Source organism: Myzus persicae, unplaced genomic scaffold, assembly GCF_001856785.1.
Source record: "Myzus persicae strain clone G006 unplaced genomic scaffold, MPER_G0061.0, whole genome shotgun sequence".
Taxonomy (NCBI): domain Eukaryota; kingdom Metazoa; phylum Arthropoda; class Insecta; order Hemiptera; family Aphididae; genus Myzus; species Myzus persicae.
This window is the reverse complement of record NW_019101855.1, coordinates 250031-268947: the sequence shown is the minus strand read 5'-3', so window position 1 is coordinate 268947 and position 18917 is coordinate 250031. Positions and strand designations below refer to the sequence as shown.

Sequence of the window (18917 nt, the reverse complement as noted above, 5' to 3'; positions counted from 1 at the left end):
TTTTGAATTGACGACTTTCGATTTCACTGATTTCCGAGTACAAATAAACATGTTACATTATACCTGCATATCCACACAACATAACTGGGCACAAATTTAAAAATAAATTAAAACCATAGAATGCCATAAGCTATTCAGCTATTCGTGGAATTCAATCTTATTGAAATCGCCTATAACGTCATTATTCATTACAATAATATAATATTATTAAATATTAATTAATATTATAAACGTAAAACGTAAAAATTATAAAAATAAACTATAACGTTTAGTGATCGTTTATCAATTTACGATTTTTTGTGTTTTCTGATAAGTTTCGTTTTATGATTTTTTAAGTTACCTATTGGTTCATCGTTTTGTTTTGTTTTTTGTTTTACTAAAATGGTTTATTGCTACGTTTTGTTTAATGATAATTTAATATTACCGTTAACCGTTTTGTTTTCTGTTATCTATTTCAATAGTTTTTTTTACTAGTATAACGTTATGTAAACGTTTTCGAGCCCTGGTATGCGCAAACTAAAAGAATCTTACAGAATTTTGTTCTGCCACTGCTCATGTGAGCACAAACATGAACGTCAATGAGATAACAGTACTAAAGGACGACATAACCATGATCCTCGGTTATTAGATGTTCCTATGGTCCATTTGAGAAGAGCTATAGGTACAGCGGGTACAAAACCTGGAACTATGTCCGGCTCTGTTAAAAGAATTTATATCAGAGAAATAGTTGAGTATGTAAAAGAAGTTCGATGATACATAGTTTTTGAACCTTATAATAATAGAATTATTTACAGCTTTAGAATCCAGAAGATGCAATGTATTTCACATTTTTCCAATCACAATATTGTGTGTAAAAAAAATTACATATTTGTATTTACAATATTACCTTAAATATCCCTAAATATGAGCTAATAATATACGATAAAAACAACAAAATATGAAAGAATAAACAGAAATTTATTAGCTAATAATTTATTTATAATTTACAAAATAATATAGAGAGTTACTTAAGTGTTGAAATCAATTTTAGTCACTCTGAGTACCGGTACACGAGATGACTGTATACTATTAATAGAGAATACAATGCATTCAACACTCGTTCGATTATAATCGTTGTGGAAACCGAAAATAAAAACTACAACAAAATCAGTAGATGACAAAAGTTAAAAATTTGAACCAAATAATACCAGGCCACCAGGGGTATGCGTATGACACTGCGAATTGGCTGNTTTAATAAAGTTTATAAAGCAATTATAAAGCTATTATAAAGCTAAACAAAATATGTATTTATAGTTTTTCATTATCTATATTACATTATATTACTCTATGGTATATTATATGGGTTCAATGAGTATTTTTGTGTATCATTCATATTGCGTAAATAATTATTAAATTATGAACTATCTTCCACATTTTTATATTTTTGTAAATTCAAATTTAATATTTAATTTTACCTGAAATCCCCACATTTTCTTCAAATAATACAAATCCCCAACATTTTCCCCAAATCCAAAAAAAAAAACTCAAAATCCCCAAAGTGGGGAAAAATCCCCACGTCTGGCAACACTGATTGGCTGAATCGTACGATTGCGGCCTTGAACACCGTCGTGGCATACGTAGAATAGGAACGGAGTAGTTGTTAGAAAATTTATTGGGATAGGGATGCAATAACACAGAACAATAATTTTGGCTTTTAGGGTGTGACCAACGTAAAAAAAATTATAATGTACTTATGCGATAATTTAACACTTGATGATTGTAAGCCTTGTATAATAAATTATGTATTCACATGTTCCGCCTTTTTTTTAAAAAATGATTATAAACGACAAAATGTATTAAATATTTTTAAAATTATAATTATTTAAAATACATTTTTTTTGTATGTGTGAATTTTGTTTTTAAAATGTATACTTTAGAAAAAAAATGTAGGTATACAAATATTTTATTTACTCCTGTTATACCAAGTTTATATTGTATATTAGAGAAAGTTATAAATTACTTAAAACATGCACAATTTTTTTTTTGCATGTTTGACACTAGATCAGGGGTCTCCAACCTACGGCCCACGGGCCAGATCCGTCCAGCCAAGGTGTTTGCAATGGCCCGTCAAGCTAACTAATGTTTTGAATATCATGTATAAGCTTCCATCATTTTTAAATTCTAATTAAACAAATTGAATTTATTATTTTTTCTTTCGGTACTTTTCATAATTTATGAATCTTAACAACTTATAATAGTCATACATATATTATTTACTGACACTATTTAGGCTAGGTTCACATGGACGCGCGTACACGCGCGTCGATTAATCGCGCGTATTTAGATATGCGAGTTTCTTATACATCATTCACATGGATGCGCGAAGACGCGCGTACACGCGCGTCGATCACGACAACGACGCAAGATTTTATTTCCGCGCGTCTACGCGCGTGGCTTCGCGAAATTAAATACTGTTGATCGTTATTGGACCGTTCAGTTGNTTACACAATGGTCAGATAAGATACGATCGACCTTTTCCGCTATAATAATAGCGCTATCGAACGTGTGATCGACGGTTTTTTCTAACTGTGCAAGTCTACTGTAATATATTTTGCTGTTTTAATTCTCACTTATTTTAAAGAGCAGTTCCAGACCCAGTTTAGAAATTTCGAACTTGCAGAAGACCGTATTTTAATTTTCGAAAATCTTTTTTCAATAAAATTCGAAACTTTACCGACAGAGCTTCAGATTGAAGTTATGATAAGATAAGCTAATATCAAATACATATTTTAAAGACTATTTCATTGAAAATAGTTTTCAACAATTTTACACCATGTAGCATTGTAGCCAGAGGAATAATTTCTAAATCTCAAAAAATAAGAGCTTGAAGTGATGTCAATATTTAGCTCAACATACTTATGTGAGCAGATGTATTCGAAAATGAAATACGTCGAATCTAAGTACAGAACTAACTTAAGTAACGAACATTTACTAGCGACGCTGCTAATTCAAACCAACATTTTTCGAAATAAATCTTATCTATACCTCAATTTCAAAAAAAAACCGTAAAAAAAGGTTGGAGACCTCTGCACTAGACAGTGGCGCCGAACCCTATGTTGAGATCTTTTGAAACTTTAGGATGAGGCCGCTTCTATTGGGCTGAAGTTTGGCTACCAAACCGCATATAGGCTTCTTTACAAAATTAAAGTCTACTCTTCTAAGGTCTTTAACTACAATATTTTGTTCATCTATTGTGTGTACTGGGCCACTGTGCACTAAAATGATCAATATATTATTCAGACATTTAACCAACTATATTTAATTGAATGGTTATTAGTTAGAAATCTTGTAAAGTACTTGAGTACTTGAACACGATCTGCGTCAGCTACATCTTGAACTGGAAAAATGAATGCATTTTACTATTAAAAAAAGGAAAGTATACTTAATATTTACAAAACCAATTCTTCTTACTTAGTGAGTTATTGTAACTATTGTCGTTTAAATGATTTTGGGATTTCATCGCATAAAAAAATTAATGTACTTTAAAAAAAGGGACGAAATGGTTTTTTTTTCAAAAGAAAATCGATATACTAAAAGATGGACACATGAATACATTAATAATACATTTTCTTTTGAAAAAGATAATGTCTGTACAAACATTTTGTTATTCAACGTTGGCATTACCTCAAACTAAATCTATTATTAATTTTCTGACAACTGCTTTATCCAGGAATAGGAAATGAGCATGATTTAAGATATACATTTATCTTAAATCGTGCTCATTTCGTGATATAATTGTATCTTAAATCGTGGAAATAAGTAATATTGTTCTATGATAATACAAAATTATGACCAGAGGGCGTGGTATTGCTCACGTCTTATCAGTCATAGAATATTTACAGTGGAGCCTCGATAAGTCGAACCACTAAAAGTCGAAATTAATGGCGTTCCCTCGAGGAAACCTCGAGTAGGTCCACACCATAGACATATATAAACAACTAGATAGCCGATTTTGTTTTATTTTTGAAGGCAAAATCGCCATATGCCTCTAAACGGCAATGTTTATATTTTAATGTAATAACACTAATTGATAACAAAAAAAAAAAGGCGGCAATGGTTTTGTCTTTGACATATATTTATGTCTATGGTTTTTGTCAGTTATCTATATCGTGTTATCACATAACAGGGATAGGTTAGGTAACCTCATGACTAAAAAGATAGGTATGTCAGCAATATTACGAGTTTTGGTTCGATCGGCGTATCCCCACTTTCTACCATGCATTTTGTTCTCCGGTTTTCATTATGATATATCCGACCAATGATAGGCGGAGAACTCTATACACGTTAAAGGAGGGGATACTTACGGGAATGTGCCGTATCGTAATGTTGCTGACATACCAATCTATTTTGTCATGGGTAACCTAACCTCACACATTGCCGTTTAGGAGAATGGCGGACAACCTTCAAAATTCTGTATAGTGCTTGGGGATAGTCGGCTATCAAGTTGTTTATATAAGTCTATGATCCACACACACTGCAGCGGTAGCGGTAGCGTTAAAAGTAGTCCAAACACAATTTACTGGCACCGCCAAGACAAATTACAAAAGAATTTTACTGCCACCATGGCAGTGTGGGTGGACCTACTCGAAAGAAAAACTATTGATAACTCGCACATTCCGTGTTCCGAATATAGACGGATTACTTATTGCCATCAGTTCGTACCTGCCGATTATTTAACCTGACCGCTTTTATTGTGTTTATTAAAGTAATTTTTCGTTTTATTCGGTTTATTGTCACTACATTCGGTATTCGATCGTTCGGTTACACGTGTGCTGTTAAGTGGTGTGAATGAGAAAATTCCACGTAATTTCAAAACGCATAATATCGGAGAAAAACAAAGGGTAGAAGAAAAAAGACGGATATTGCTGAAGAATTTAGAATACCAGTAAGCACACTGTCTTCCATAATAAAGAATATTAAAAAAATTGATTTAAACCTTTCAACAGATTGGGTAAAGAAGAGAGGCCATACATTTGCAGATATAGAAGAATGTGTGGTAAGTGGTTTAAGCAATGCAGAGATGCCAACGTCAGTATCGGAAGTCCTATTGTAAAAGAAAACGCAGAAAATATCGCAAAATCATTAGACCACGAACAATCCAAATCCAGTTATGGTTGTCTTGAAAATTTAAAAAAACGGTAAGACATTTTAAGAACTCGTTAAGTCGAATTTTTTTCCTAAAACCTTGATAACTCGAAAACCTTAATAAGTCGAAAAAATGTACTTCCCTTGAATATCGACTTATCGAGGTTCCATTGTACATGGATAGGACATCCCTATAATATATAATACAAACCAGGGGTAGCCAAATTTATTTTGGTCACGATCAAAATATATTTCACCTTTGAGGATCGACTATCATAGAAAACAATTTTTATTGTTGAATAACTATAATTGTTAAGAAACATACTAGCATAAAGTGTATATAAACATACAACAAGTATTATAAACTAATTACTGATTACTAAAAATACTAGTAATATAATAATAAATAATAATTTCTAAAATGTAGTTACTGAAGTCTAATTAACATATTACTTTGTTGATTTGGGCATTATTGAATTGTGTCAATGCATGTCGTTGACCGATTGGTCGAAACCAGAATAAAAGGTAAAAATTAAACTGAAAAAGCTTATCGACGATTTGTTCACCACAACCTCGATCAATGCGATCGACAGTTTGGCCGCCCCTGAAATACACAGTATATTGTGAGCAAAGAGTTTACTGATTACCTTCATGGTTATTTACGGTTATAGATACTGGTTTTACTATAAAAATAATTTTTAGACTTAGCCCCCCCAAATATTTTAATAGACCCCCGAAATCGAAACTTAATTCGAAATTTTATTATTGATATTATTTGTTTCAATAATTATCTGTTATTTTTTTTTTGAAAATTAGCTCACAAAATCACGTGGTCATGACTGATCTGACGATAGAAACGGTCTCTCACGTGCCGCGCTGACATAATAATAATAGTTTTTTTTCAACGTATTTGCAAAAAATATTAATAGCAATGATATTTTAAATATCTATTTTATTATAACAAACATTTATATTTGTATTAGTAATATTATATACCTATGTATAGGAAGGGGGGGCGGGGGCGAAGTCCCTGCGAGTCACTTTACATTTGATTGTTATAGCCCCCCTAAAAATTTAACCAAATGTCCGCCTATGAGCATGCGGCAATATCTTTAAACCATGCATAGCATCCCGTTCTCTTGTTTACCAATGCACGTCTGCTTATACTGCACATGGTCACATTGGTACTACGCATTATTATTATGCGAGCCGAGTGGCACAGTTTTGTGGCGGGGAGTTTTATTTATTTCAGTTTTGTATTTCTATTTACCAAAAAAATATGTTCCGTTCTTCTCAAAAATGTCGGAGGTTTTATTCCCCCCCCCCATATCCCGTTAATATGATCCGGTGGGGAGGGGAGGTCGAACCTGTAAATTGAAATTTTGATCACTATTGTTTTGTTGACAACGGGAGTAATTTTATACATTAAAAATCGTTATGTGCTGAGGATACCCCCCCCCCCCCCATTGCGGTCGAGCCCGGGTTTATATTATACACTACGGCGCCACCGGTACCCACACTAATATCATCGAAATATAGTAATACGTGCGTGTCCGACCGCTCGAAAACGATAACGCATATTATTATAGTTATACAATCGCAGTGTGTCGTATTTTATATTTTATTTATACCGCGGCGTGACGATCGTGTCGTTCGCAGGCATAGGTATATATCGGTCGTCCGGCCGTCGGCGCATCCGCAGTGGTGCAGCGGCGCTAGTAGTTGTGGCGCGCACACCAGCAGCTTGCTCGGCTGTGCCGTTTTTTTTTATAGGCACGCACCGCGACTGTGGTTCACTAACAATAACATTTCAGTTGCACACCCGAAGGCGGCGCGCGACAACAGCTGTTCCGGCGTTTATGTAATAATAATAATAATAATAATAATAGTAATAATAATAGTAATAATAGTAATATTATTATATTGCCGTCGTTGTTGTCGCTGGGTCCGGAACGGGGACCGATCTCGTTCTAGTGAAACCACTCGCACCTCGCAGTCGCACATCAGTCTCGTCGTGCTCGCGCAGTCCGCCCGCGTGCTTATACGTCGATGCGATATTGTTGTACCCATTGCACGATAACGCAATACGGTAAATTAATTATACTTTTCGGCACGTCCACCCCAATAGGTAAGTCATTTTTTTCTTCAAGTACCTACCTAATAACCGCGGAGTATACTTATCTCTATAGATGTCTATTGTCCCCGGGAATTTGTTCGTAAGCATTATAATAGCTGGTAATCAATTGTGCGTTTCACATTTTCTTTTCTTGTAGTTCCCAAATTGGTGACTCGAGATTATCATATTACCATTACGTCCGTCACATTGTACCACGTGCGTTTTTTTCAAATTTCAATATATTTCTCAAACCTTTCCGTATACTCGCTTATTAGGTATAAGCATTTTCAAACAACTATGCCTCAAACTATGTCCCTAACATACTCTGTCTCAAAAGAGAACAATAACTTCTTGAGCATCGAGAACCACTTGATCACGATAACACTGGGAAGTTTACGGGAGATGCCCAGCACCGACGTAAATCGGTCAGCCGCCTGACTATTTTCGTTTGGGACAGTCATATATTTCTGGTTATTTCAGTGTTTTTATCGAAGTTTTTATCTAAGTTCGTGTAATCTAAGGTGTGCTTGAGATTGGATTTCGTTCGGCTGTTGCAATTCAATGCCCAAGAACTATAATCAGTGGGAACATATTTTTGGCGCCAATTTCCCCAAACAGTTTTAGGATGGGTGATTAAATTTTGGTAGGGTGTAAAATATTTCTATATTTAACTATCTTTATAATTCATATCGATAAGTAATGTGTTGGTTTTAATTCAGTAGGTATACCTTACTGATTTACTCTTGGAGTCAGCAGGGAACGTTGAAGACAATATTAGACTGCACGCGTACTGTTTAATAATAAATACTCTATTATTGGAATTTAAAGGTACATTAATGTTAATTGATGTTAAAAATTTATATAAACATAATAAAAACACATTATACATATCTATCTAGGAAGGTTTGCTCTAATAAACTGTTCGTAACGTCACTGATTATAATAATACTTAATTATTGGAGTTAATAGGTACTTAATATGTTTGCAAGTTAAACTATTAAGCTCGATTGCCTATCTACTTAATAATAAAACTGTAAACCATCAACCAGAGAAATGTTTTGTACATGTATCAGAATATTATTGCGATTTGCGAATAAACATAATTTAAAATGTATTTTTTATTCTTTATTTAAACCACGAAGTATTATAAACAACAAAAATGTAATGGGTTTATCAATAGTCATATAGGTAATTATAATATTATACGCATCTTTATTAATTTCATTGCTTTCAATTTACATGAATGGTTTTATTAATCTTTTAGAAAATATTTTCTTTTAGTTTCTACTAGTAATAGTGATTAAAAGAAATAACGCTTCATGGTAATTAATTATCATTATTATTATTATTATTTTAATTATTATCTTTCAAACTTTACACACAGTATAAGGACTAAACATTTTGTTTTGATTTTGTCTGAATAATAAATACATATTTTTAATCTGACATAATAAAATAAAACTATCTATTAAATTATACAGTCGTCCACAGTAATTGTTTATTTAAAAGTCTCAAATCCATTTTTTGTTCGGTACATTCAAACTTGTTAACTTGGAGATAATATTTTATCCAAATTGTAGGAAGTAATAATTTATTGCTAGGAATATGCATACAAAAAAAAAGTGAAAGTCTCAGTAACCAGTGTAGTTGCATTGCTGTATAATATATACTCAACGAGGAAACAGTTTTCAAATACTGTTAGCTGTACGCCGGAAAGGAAAGTAAAAGTGTTGGCCATGTGTTTCGTACGTTATAATTTATCATTCGGTCGAAATTGACCTACCGTTCTACCTTACTATACTAGTATACTACTATACCTATGTTTACGTATAAATAATATATATATTTAAAGTGATTAGCGACAAACTGCTGCAGACGATATATACGAGTAAGACGAATGCCCAATCGATATTCTAGTTCATCTCAAATCATATCTATAATACGTATACAGGTTGACATTGAAATGCGTTCGGTGGCGGCCCTCATTGTTCAGCCTCTTAATTTTCACTTTACAATAATTGATTTTTTCACCCACGTGACATTTTTCTTTGTCAGTAAAGATACTTATCGTACAGAAATGTCCACCGGTCTCTGAAGAAGATCGGCTTCGAGAACTTTGGGTGCAAACTCTACCGTGTCTTATATCTACCTGTCGAAACACCTGAATTAATCGAAGATGATCCGCGGTACTGTTGCATAACCACGCACATAACGATTTGTGAATTCCCCATCCGCTTCTCAGGTCACTTGAAATCAGTAATTACTTCTTGTGACTTTTTTGGGGATTATGTAAAAGGCTGTGTTCGACCATAATACCTCAGGATGTGGAATAATTCAAAGGAGGATCGCCGCTATATTTCAATAACTGTTGCTGTAAGTTAAGGAGTGTTTGAGATTTACTGGAAACATCAATTAGATATTGTTAAGACTGTTATAATTACTAGAATTGAACAACTTTAGACAATACGGAGAACAAATACAATCAATAAAAAATTGTTTTTGGATCTATAATTTTGACAATAAAGCTCTTCGAAATACTGATATCAATTTTGTTGAATCTTTTATAATAGATAGTTGTACACCTTTATATTTCTGTATAAAATCTGTAATAAATACAGAATGCGAAAGCAGTTAGAACTTATAATACCTATATATTATTGTCACTTAACGTTGTTTAAAAAATTTGAGTAATTCACAATTTTTGTGACACGACTTTGATTAAACAGGGTCGATTGTATTCTTTGTATTTCTAATAAAACTTATATATGTACCCTTTAAATTTTGAACTTTTAGAGACAACTGAAAATCCATATCGGTTACCGCTTACCTGTAGATCTCTGCAGGTGTATAAGACAATCGTATAGGACACTGCCTCACTTTCAGTGATGAGGAAAGCCATGTATAAGTTATTCATTTATTATAAATACCTAATATGTTTGAAGTCGTTTATAAATCTTTATATATATTCGATAGACAATACTGTAAACTTAGTTGAGCAATATTGCTAAGATTGTTTAAACTTTTTTCGCAGTTTCGGATTTCTTTATAGTTATTTCATAAACTTGATAGAATTATTGAAAAAATATATATAACGACCACTACCTAAACGTATTATACAATTTTATCCTAAAATTATAAATAGAACGACGTTTTAGGAGTTTTTTCTTTATTGAAAAAATTGTCTTAAAAAAGAAACAAATGAGTAAAATTGAAAACATCGCTTGACTCAGAATTTAATTACTATATATATTATTTCCCAAGGCACAGTATATTGATGTATTCACCGAGCACCCCATGAAATTGGTAATGAGCATAATAATTAATAAAGTATCTATACAGACATTTATCGGTGGCCGGCGATAATTCGACATACGCGTACTCGTATAGTCGTATTGCAATAAAGCAGTCTGGTTAGACGTTATTTGCAACCAAAAAATTCAGGTGAACGCGGTCAACGCCTCAGACCGTCTGCACACTATAAATGTAAAATAATGTATAATTTGACACTTGACAGTCATTGTTTCCGTAGTTATAAAGTTATATATATATATATATATTTAATGTGCGAAAATGGTATTTCAGTTTATCATTTATGCACGACCTTGCGATTCGAAATTGAATAACGAACTTGCGATGGATATACGTCGTGAATTAGTTGCGAAATAGTCATACGTACGTGCTTGTGGCCGTCTATAGATTATAGGTACACTGCAGCTATACTCCGTTTAGTTTTTATCGTCAATTTTAGTGATTATTTTCGAATCATCTATACAAATTATATGAATAACCATACAATTTCAATTTTTTTTTTGTACAAACAATGCAAAAAGGTAATGAAATCCGATTTAAACATTTCAAAATACTTGGAAATGGAAATATTATCCCGCAATATCTCGTTTGCAATTTTATTTCATAATAGGTACTTATCTATATAGTGGCTAGTACCTACAATAAAATTATATTATATTTCTATAGAATATATTATACAACTTTTTTTGTTCATACTCATCACATATATCATAGTAAATAGATGCAATTAGCGATCGCTAATAGGTAATGATAGTAATAACATATAAATAACAATAGTATTAATAATTAGTAATTACATTACTCAATTGGTTTCTAGGTATCATCTTGTTCGTGTTTTACTACGCGTATAAGTAATTAATCGTCATTAACACGAACGTCGTAGAGGCCATTTGATTAAATGTATAAAAAACAGATAGAATAAATCGTTATTATTATTATTTTTACGTGGGAATTATTCAAATTTTTTTTTGATAAATAAATATTTTAATCATTATTAATTTAAGACACTTACTATGTTTTCATACCATGCTAATTTAAAATTAATAATTCATTTGTACCTATACATACGAACATAGTTCGTACTTCGTACAATATTATTACTGAGTAATACTTTGTCCGTTTGTTATTTTCGTAACCATTGCATAGTAAGCGGAGTTGAAACTTGATATCCGGTGTAATTTTTCTTTTTCCCGATGAGAGGCACTGTATTGATTTATGCGGTACACAATTGTGTTTTTAGTTTTGTATTTTATAATTTTTTTTTAAAAGGCTGTTTCAAAAGTAATAAGTAACCGAAATTTTGATTCGACATGTTATTGTGTTCTTACCGTTTTTTTTTAGTTACTAAATTATTTAAAGTTGTTAAATATTTTTGTAAATTGAATAAAAACAGTTAATAATATTATTTATTGAATTACAAAAAAAAAAAGAAATTGTTCCATGAGAAATAGTAAGTTTACAAGTAAATATCCTGTAATGTTAACCAATTTCTAACTTAAAAACTATTGGAAACGGAGTTTGTATGTATTTGTAGTTGTTGCGTTTGTTAGTCCCAGTAGTTTTTAAAATACCGGAGTAAAATAAAAATTAAGGAAAACGGGAATTTGTATGTAAAATTAATCTTGCCAATATCGATTTTAGTACATTTTATTACAAAGTAAAAAGTAATAAGCAAAATTTCGAGATTTTGATGTATTTTTGCAATATTTGAACTTAAAAAGCGTATAAAAAAACTTGCCTATACATCTATCATATTTTTGAAGCTTTATTATAATAACTTATGAAGAACCTTGAATTATATTTTTAAGCTTTTTGATACAAAAGAAAATTTAGTATCATTTAAAGAAAAAAAACTTAAAGAAATGTATTAATTTCACTATTTTGTTGTTAAAAATGTATAAAATGTTGAATTGTTATCCTCACAATATCGAAACATTTAGTTTCTTAAAATTAACCAAATTATAACTTAATTTAATCACCTTCACATGTTTCTGAAATGTCATTATACCTATAATACTGTTCTCTCTTCTTTTCTTTCTGTATAAAATGTAAAACATTATATAAAACACCTTATCTGTACATTTCAAAAGCAACTAATCTATGTTGTGGCTTCTATTAATAAAATAAAAAAATAACAATAAAAATGTTTTCACTGAAAAAGTATGTTAAGTGAAAATAACAAATTTAACATTGTATTAGCCAATAGATATCAATGATATATTCTGGTTTCTCTCAAATAATTACATACAGATTTTAAATTAATAAAAACTTAAAATTGCGATGGAGTAGAAATATATAACATAATTGTAAGCTCAAATTTAATTTATTAAAAAAATATTTACATAAACAATATTGAATAACAAGTGTCAAGTACTGTTATAAGCATCATATTATTAAAAGGTATGATGGTCATTTATATTTCCCAGATCTAAGACTGGTATAAATCATTGCTCTAATTTAAACAATCTTAAAACTCATTTCTATATTTGTATAGTAATTTATTTTAATCAAGTTAAGTATAATAAAATATAAAGCTGTACAAAGTACATTCGTTATTAATCAATAATTGCATTTCATGTTTACGACCTTTTTTTTTTTTACTTTCATACTTTTAAATTATATTCTAAACAGATTTATAAATAATTGATATAAAAATCAAGTTTGAATTTAAAAAAAAAGTATTAGTCGCTTTGCCAAATATAACGACATCCGATACTTCGATATCATAGATCTACAAACTACATCATGTAAAATTGTTTAGAGGCCATTAGCTTGTATAGGTTGTGGTAATGCAGGGTTACGGAACACGTGTGTGTTTGTTTGGCAGAATTTCTAGTGGACACCCGTAGGTCGTAGGTTTCTGCCATGGTTGGGGGATGGCGATCTCTCTCCGGACACCGTGACTGCCCGGAGAGAAGTGCCGCCCGTGACCGAGGTTCGAACCGGCGACGGTGGGCGCGTTGCAACCGACGCGTTATCCACTCCGCCACTCCGCCCCCCCTTTTTTATTTTTAGAAGAAAATATACAAACTATATCTAAGACGTAATAAGTATATGTGCGATAAGGGAAACATCGACAATTAAACATCATTTTACATACATTTGAAGAAAGAAGCCACCCACTGATGACACTTTCGTCTTGGTTTATCGTAGTGATTTAGTTATATGTTAGTTTTTATATTATATATGATATTAACATTTAGTTATATGTTAGTATTTGTGATCAACATACTCGGATATTGTACATACACATTTATGAATTTCAAAAGTAATCAAAATAAAATCGTACATGCAACTTAATCAAAGTTATGAAAAAAAGCTAAGAAAATTTGATTTTTGTTTTATTGTTCAAAATGTAGTTATCAATGGCAGGGTTGATTATTTATTTCATATTTAATTATGTGAGTTTACATCAATATTGTCATGAATCATATGACTTGATTCACTGAATTAAAACACAGTTAAATTATCCAAGAAACTAATATCATGATTGCTGTAGAATGTCTATGATTTGTCCAGAAAATAATATACGTCTACAAAATGTTCTCCATTTCAATAATTTTATGTGTATTTATAATAAATGAAAAAGATTAGTATTTAGTACTGGAACTTTCATATTAATTAATTATTTATTTATTTATTCACAGTAATAAACGGGTTGGAAACCCTTTTGAAAATATTTTACAAATTGCAAATTACAATAGTTACAAAGACATATATGACAGAAAAATTATGTAAAAAAGAAAGGAGTATTGTCTTGTTATTTTTCTCCATGCTGTCTTATTGGCGCTCTTGATTTCCAAACAAAGGCTGTAGTTGATTTAAATTTTTTTCAAATTCACCTGTTTGAGTTTCAAGAGTTCTAAAGCATGTTCTACGTTACGGATGAAGGATCTTCCTCGACAATAACGATAATTGTTTGGCGCACTTAGTTGATGTGGACGATTTGGCAGTGTAATTGTATTGGTAATGGTAGAGGATTCAGTGTTTATTTTAATCGAGGTGGTATCATCATTGACAGGTCTTGAGTTAGATGTAACTGAATCAGCGTCAGTGGCTGCAGAATATTGAGACGGTTTATTGACAAAGCTTTTAGGTAAATCGGACTTCTTCTTAGATATATTGCAGGATTTATAAACTTCACAATGAATTACTTACGGTCTTCATTTCCTGTTTTGTCTCCATTTGTATTATCTGCAGGGTTACAACCCGAGCGGTGTCCAATCCGAGTCGATCTTCCATTGTCGGAAGGAGGAAGACTGGTCAAAAAACACGAATTTTCGCCGTTTAGTAGCAGCTTGACCAGATTTTCCATGTTTTTGTTTGCTTGGTTCTCTTCTAAAACATGTTCTCAAGTTTCTCCATCTTTTCTGCAGTTCTTTTTCTGTGAACGAAATAAAAAAAAACAATAAAACCTTGAGTGTTTTTATTAATAACAATATATTTGTTATCAACGTTGTTTTTATCAATGTATACTCCATACATACTTTTACTATTTTCGAATTTTCTATAGGTACCTTGCAATAGGAAACAGTTTTAGAACTTTATACTTAGAATTTTTAATTGGGGAGACAATAAATCGAACAATTGTTAAAGATACATGTGAAAAGATATGGATGTGGCACCAAATTGCAAATTACAGAACAGTTTGGAGGCAACAACACATTTTCCAAACTGCCTGGGGGCAATGGATGGCTAACACATCCGCATCCAAAAACCACATAGTACGGGTTCAGAGTTCATTAATTATAAACATTTTTTCTGTGGTTCTTATGGCTGTTGTAAATGCGGAATATTGTTTTACGTCGGTTGACATCGGATCATATGGTAGTTCTAGTGATTCGTATGTTTTTGAAAGATCTAATTTTGGTAAAAAACTAAACCAAGGTAAACTTAACATACCACCTAATCAGCCACTACCAAACGACGGCACAGGTGTTCCAATTCCGTTTATTTTTGTTGCGGACGAAGCATATGTATTAACAGATCATATACAATGCCCATATGAACGATGGAATTTAACTAGAGAAAATTTTTTTTATAACTATCGGCTCACTAGGGCCAGGAGAATGGTCGAGTGCGCATTTGTTCCAACAAATGGCGAATACTTCATAGAGCATTAGATGTGAACCTCTCATTGTGTGACGCAATTATTCGGACTTGATGCATTCTTCATAACTATGTACGCCAAAGAGACGGAGTAAGATTTGAGAATACACTGTACGAATGCCCCCTGACAGAAACGAACCCAACGAATGTGCGCGGTAATCACATTGGTACAACGACAAGAGAATATTTCGTGAAATATTTCACTTCGCCTGGAGGATCAATTTCTTGGCATTATGAAAAGATTTGAACAGTTCAGTTTCAATAGATCATCAAGTATAACTAATAATTTTATATGTAATATTAATTGACATTTTTGGAAAATATTAACTTAACTATAATAATGCAACACAATTTTAATTATTAATAGTTATTTTGTTTTGTTTCATTACCTTTTAATGATTTTTCACTTGAAGTAATTTCTTGACATTATTTCATATACCGAACCGAACCTAGAATCATTTTAACTCAAACTCAATATATTTAGCATGTGCAAATGAAATAAACCATACATTATAATACCAATTGCCAGCCAGCGACTAGCCTATTAGTTTGACAGGTCAGTGCCATCATCGTCAGCATGTGATATTGTTTGCGATTCTTTATGTTCTGGAGAACAGTGTATGATTTGAGGAGATGTGGTTACAGTATTAGATGTTCGTCGATGGTGTGTGGTTTTATTGTTTCCTACAGTTAAAGTCCCCAGACTACGGCATGTTTCCAAGTTAATCAGATGAGTGAGAAAATCCATCTCATTAGAATACGGAATTTTAAGATTTTCAAATAGTTGGATCATGTCTGGCATGGTGGATGACAATGTGGTTGGACCAGTTCGTTGCCTACTCAACTCAGGAAACTCAGTACGTGATGACGTTGACCGTGTTCGATTAGTCGAAACTAGTGATTTATTGTACAAAGGTTTGTGATCAGCAATCGTAGGTTTATCAACTGAAATGTTAGGATTTTTAGATAATTGTTTCATGCCTGATGTGGTGGGCGACAATGTTGTTGGACCAGCTCGCTTGCGACTTAACTCAGGAAACTCATTAGGCGGTGGCATAGACTGTGAATTAAACGTATTCTGATGCAATTGAATTGTTGACATGTCAGTTGGTTTTTTTATCCGTGAATATGTTTTTAGAGTTTCCTCATATTTATTATCTACTACAGGATGGTACGGTCTTAGAGCCAGTTCCAAGACTGGTGAGTTATTATACAAAGATTTGTAATCAGCAATCGTAGCTTTATCAACATGGGTCGTCGGTTTAACACTACGAATTTTTGGTTTTTTGGTTCTTGGCACAGAAGAATTTTCATCGAGAAATGTCCGTTTCTTCTTTCGGTTTAATGTTAATGCTGTTGAATTTTCCATAGTGAATTTCGCATCCCATTTATCCTTCGTTAACACCGCCATCAGTTTTTCTATCCTCAGTCCTGTTTCTATCGACACCGTTATAGGGACTGTAAATGTTTCCATTACTTTCAATACCTCTGCACTTACCAACAGTGGTGGTGTTCTAATAGCATCGAGATTTAATACTGATGACACTAGTTGAGATGGTATAGAAGAATCGGCAGTGAAAAAATTACTTATATATTGTGTAAGAAATTTGACCATTATTAATTGATTGCTTTCCTCTTTTTTTTTAATATTTATTTCATTTTTTGCTAATTGAATACCTTCTAATCCATTTGTTATCGATATATTTTTGTTTTTAATCCTAAAAATAAATATAAAGTAATTACTCACAAGTTTTTACGTATTAAAAGCAAATATAAATTTTCTTCAAGCCCAGACTAAATTATTATTGAAATATACCTAATATGATAGTTCACATTGTAAAATATGTTTGATATGTCACCGGAAATATGGATAATTCAGGTATTTTGAAAAATGCCTAGGCATTATGTATACTGCTGACCCATTTTAGGCAATGTAAATAAAACATATTATTTTATATATATATCTGTTGTGCGTTATGAAAAATACCAATTTTTTATTTAGGCAAAGCAAAAAACAATTTATCATAATGTTATAATATCATATTAAGATTCTTATAATAAATTATTATATATTATTACTCATATTACAAAATTAAATTTTTTATCTATTATTATATTTTATATTTATTATTATTTTGTTTTATTATATTTTACTCAAACTACTAGCTACTTATTACAACATGTTATAGAAAAATGGCACTTTGAAGTGCACAAAATTTTATTTTTAAGGCAAATGCACTTTTTATTTCGACACTTGATCTTATTGACACATTTTAAAAACCCTTGGCCAGTTCTTGTTGACTGTTCGTAACGCCACTTCTGTGTCTGTTGGAACCTCGCAAAATTGTAGTAGCTTTTTCTGCTATACTGTGAACTGACTTCTATAACTGCTTCAGAACTTCAACATTTTAATCTTTATTGCATCAAACCGTGCACACACGGACACGGTACTCGCATTAGTAATAGGCGATACCCAATTTTGTTCATTTTTATCATATTTCCTACTCCACGTTGGGCATTATACGTAATACCTAAGCAAAGCGTATTATGTATATTTCCGAGTGATTTTTGGAATTTCATATAGTGCCTAGGTATTTCACAAAATACTGGATTATCCATATTGCCGGTAACAGATAAACATTAACACAATTATGTCCAACGCATTATCGTGTATGATCATTACAATATGTACCTACCATTTTAAATTGTTCACACTGTTGTAAGTGGCGAGCTTTATCAGATAGTCACCTTCACCAGGGGAGGCAGGGATGGGTTGGAATCATGGTTCGGCCTTGGAAAATTTATACTATATTTTGAGGCAATTACTATAGAGAATAAACAGATTAAAAACTAAAAAGCTAAAAAAATTCCAATAATTTTCAAAAGCGGCAGGAGAAACAAACAAAAAATTAAGGAAAAACGGGACTTTTTACGGAAACCTGGTTTTTGACAAAATCGATTTCGGTTTTTGATGTAACTATCTGTAATAAAAAAATCTAAAAATATATAAACACGGTTTTTTTTATAGTTATTTTATGTTCAAATTTGGACGAAAATACATATCGTTAAATTAATAAGGAGAATTTATTAAGTATTTTGTTGTAATTTAAAAATTTTGTTCATGGGTGCCTACTTGAAATTTTTAGATTACCCCAAAAAAATTTTAAACACACAATGACTATTAAAATGTAATTATTTGGCAAAAATGAATTGAACTTACTATATTACAAATGCTTGATAGTAAAATAAATTACTTTAA

The 18917-nt window shown here is 31.8% G+C and overlaps 3 protein-coding genes across 8 annotated transcripts in view; 1 reads left to right on the top strand and 2 right to left on the bottom strand.

The window, feature by feature from the left end:
• Positions 1 to 4666: 4666 nt before the first annotated feature.
• Positions 4667 to 18917, top strand: part of LOC111030606 (short-chain dehydrogenase/reductase family 16C member 6-like) — a 35025-nt gene continuing 20774 nt past the window's right edge. The window contains exons 1-2 of one of the 3 annotated variants that reach the window (XM_022310179.1): positions 4667 to 4924; positions 4986 to 5177. In XM_022310179.1, the coding sequence (XP_022165871.1) occupies positions 5029 to 5177 (149 nt within the window). In that variant the 5' untranslated portion in view covers positions 4667 to 4924; positions 4986 to 5028. Of the gene's footprint in view, positions 4925 to 4985; positions 5178 to 6728; positions 6986 to 7014; positions 7253 to 18917 lie in introns of those variants that run through there. The other 2 variants (XM_022310183.1, XM_022310182.1) reach the window with 2 other exon arrangements.
• Positions 14210 to 14890, bottom strand: LOC111030609. The gene is made up of 2 exons (XM_022310190.1): positions 14708 to 14890; positions 14210 to 14606 (listed from the first exon to the last, which is right to left on the bottom strand). The coding sequence occupies exons 1-2, from the start codon at positions 14862 to 14864 to the stop codon at positions 14371 to 14373; spliced, it is 393 nt and encodes a 130-aa protein (XP_022165882.1). The 5' UTR covers positions 14865 to 14890; the 3' UTR covers positions 14210 to 14370.
• The window catches only part of LOC111030603 (recQ-mediated genome instability protein 1-like), a 33326-nt gene continuing 30456 nt past the window's right edge, over positions 16048 to 18917 (bottom strand). For 2 of the 4 annotated variants that reach the window (XM_022310175.1, XM_022310174.1), the window contains exons 13-14: positions 16168 to 17376; positions 16048 to 16107 (exon numbers count right to left, since the gene is read on the bottom strand). In XM_022310175.1, the coding sequence (XP_022165867.1) occupies positions 16203 to 17376 (1174 nt within the window). In that variant the 3' untranslated portion in view covers positions 16048 to 16107; positions 16168 to 16202. Of the gene's footprint in view, positions 16108 to 16167; positions 17377 to 18600; positions 18640 to 18917 lie in introns of those variants that run through there. The other 2 variants (XM_022310176.1, XM_022310177.1) reach the window with 2 other exon arrangements.

Bases quoted from the DNA above. Each gene is read 5' to 3' on its own strand.
- LOC111030609 (XM_022310190.1), bottom strand. From the start codon at position 14,864: ATGGAAAATCTGGTCAAGCTGCTACTAAACGGCGAAAATTCGTGTTTT. The intron at 14,607-14,707 runs GTAAGTAATTCA...AATATTCTGCAG, and splicing joins CAAAACAGGAAATGAAGACC to CCACTGACGCTGATTCAGTT.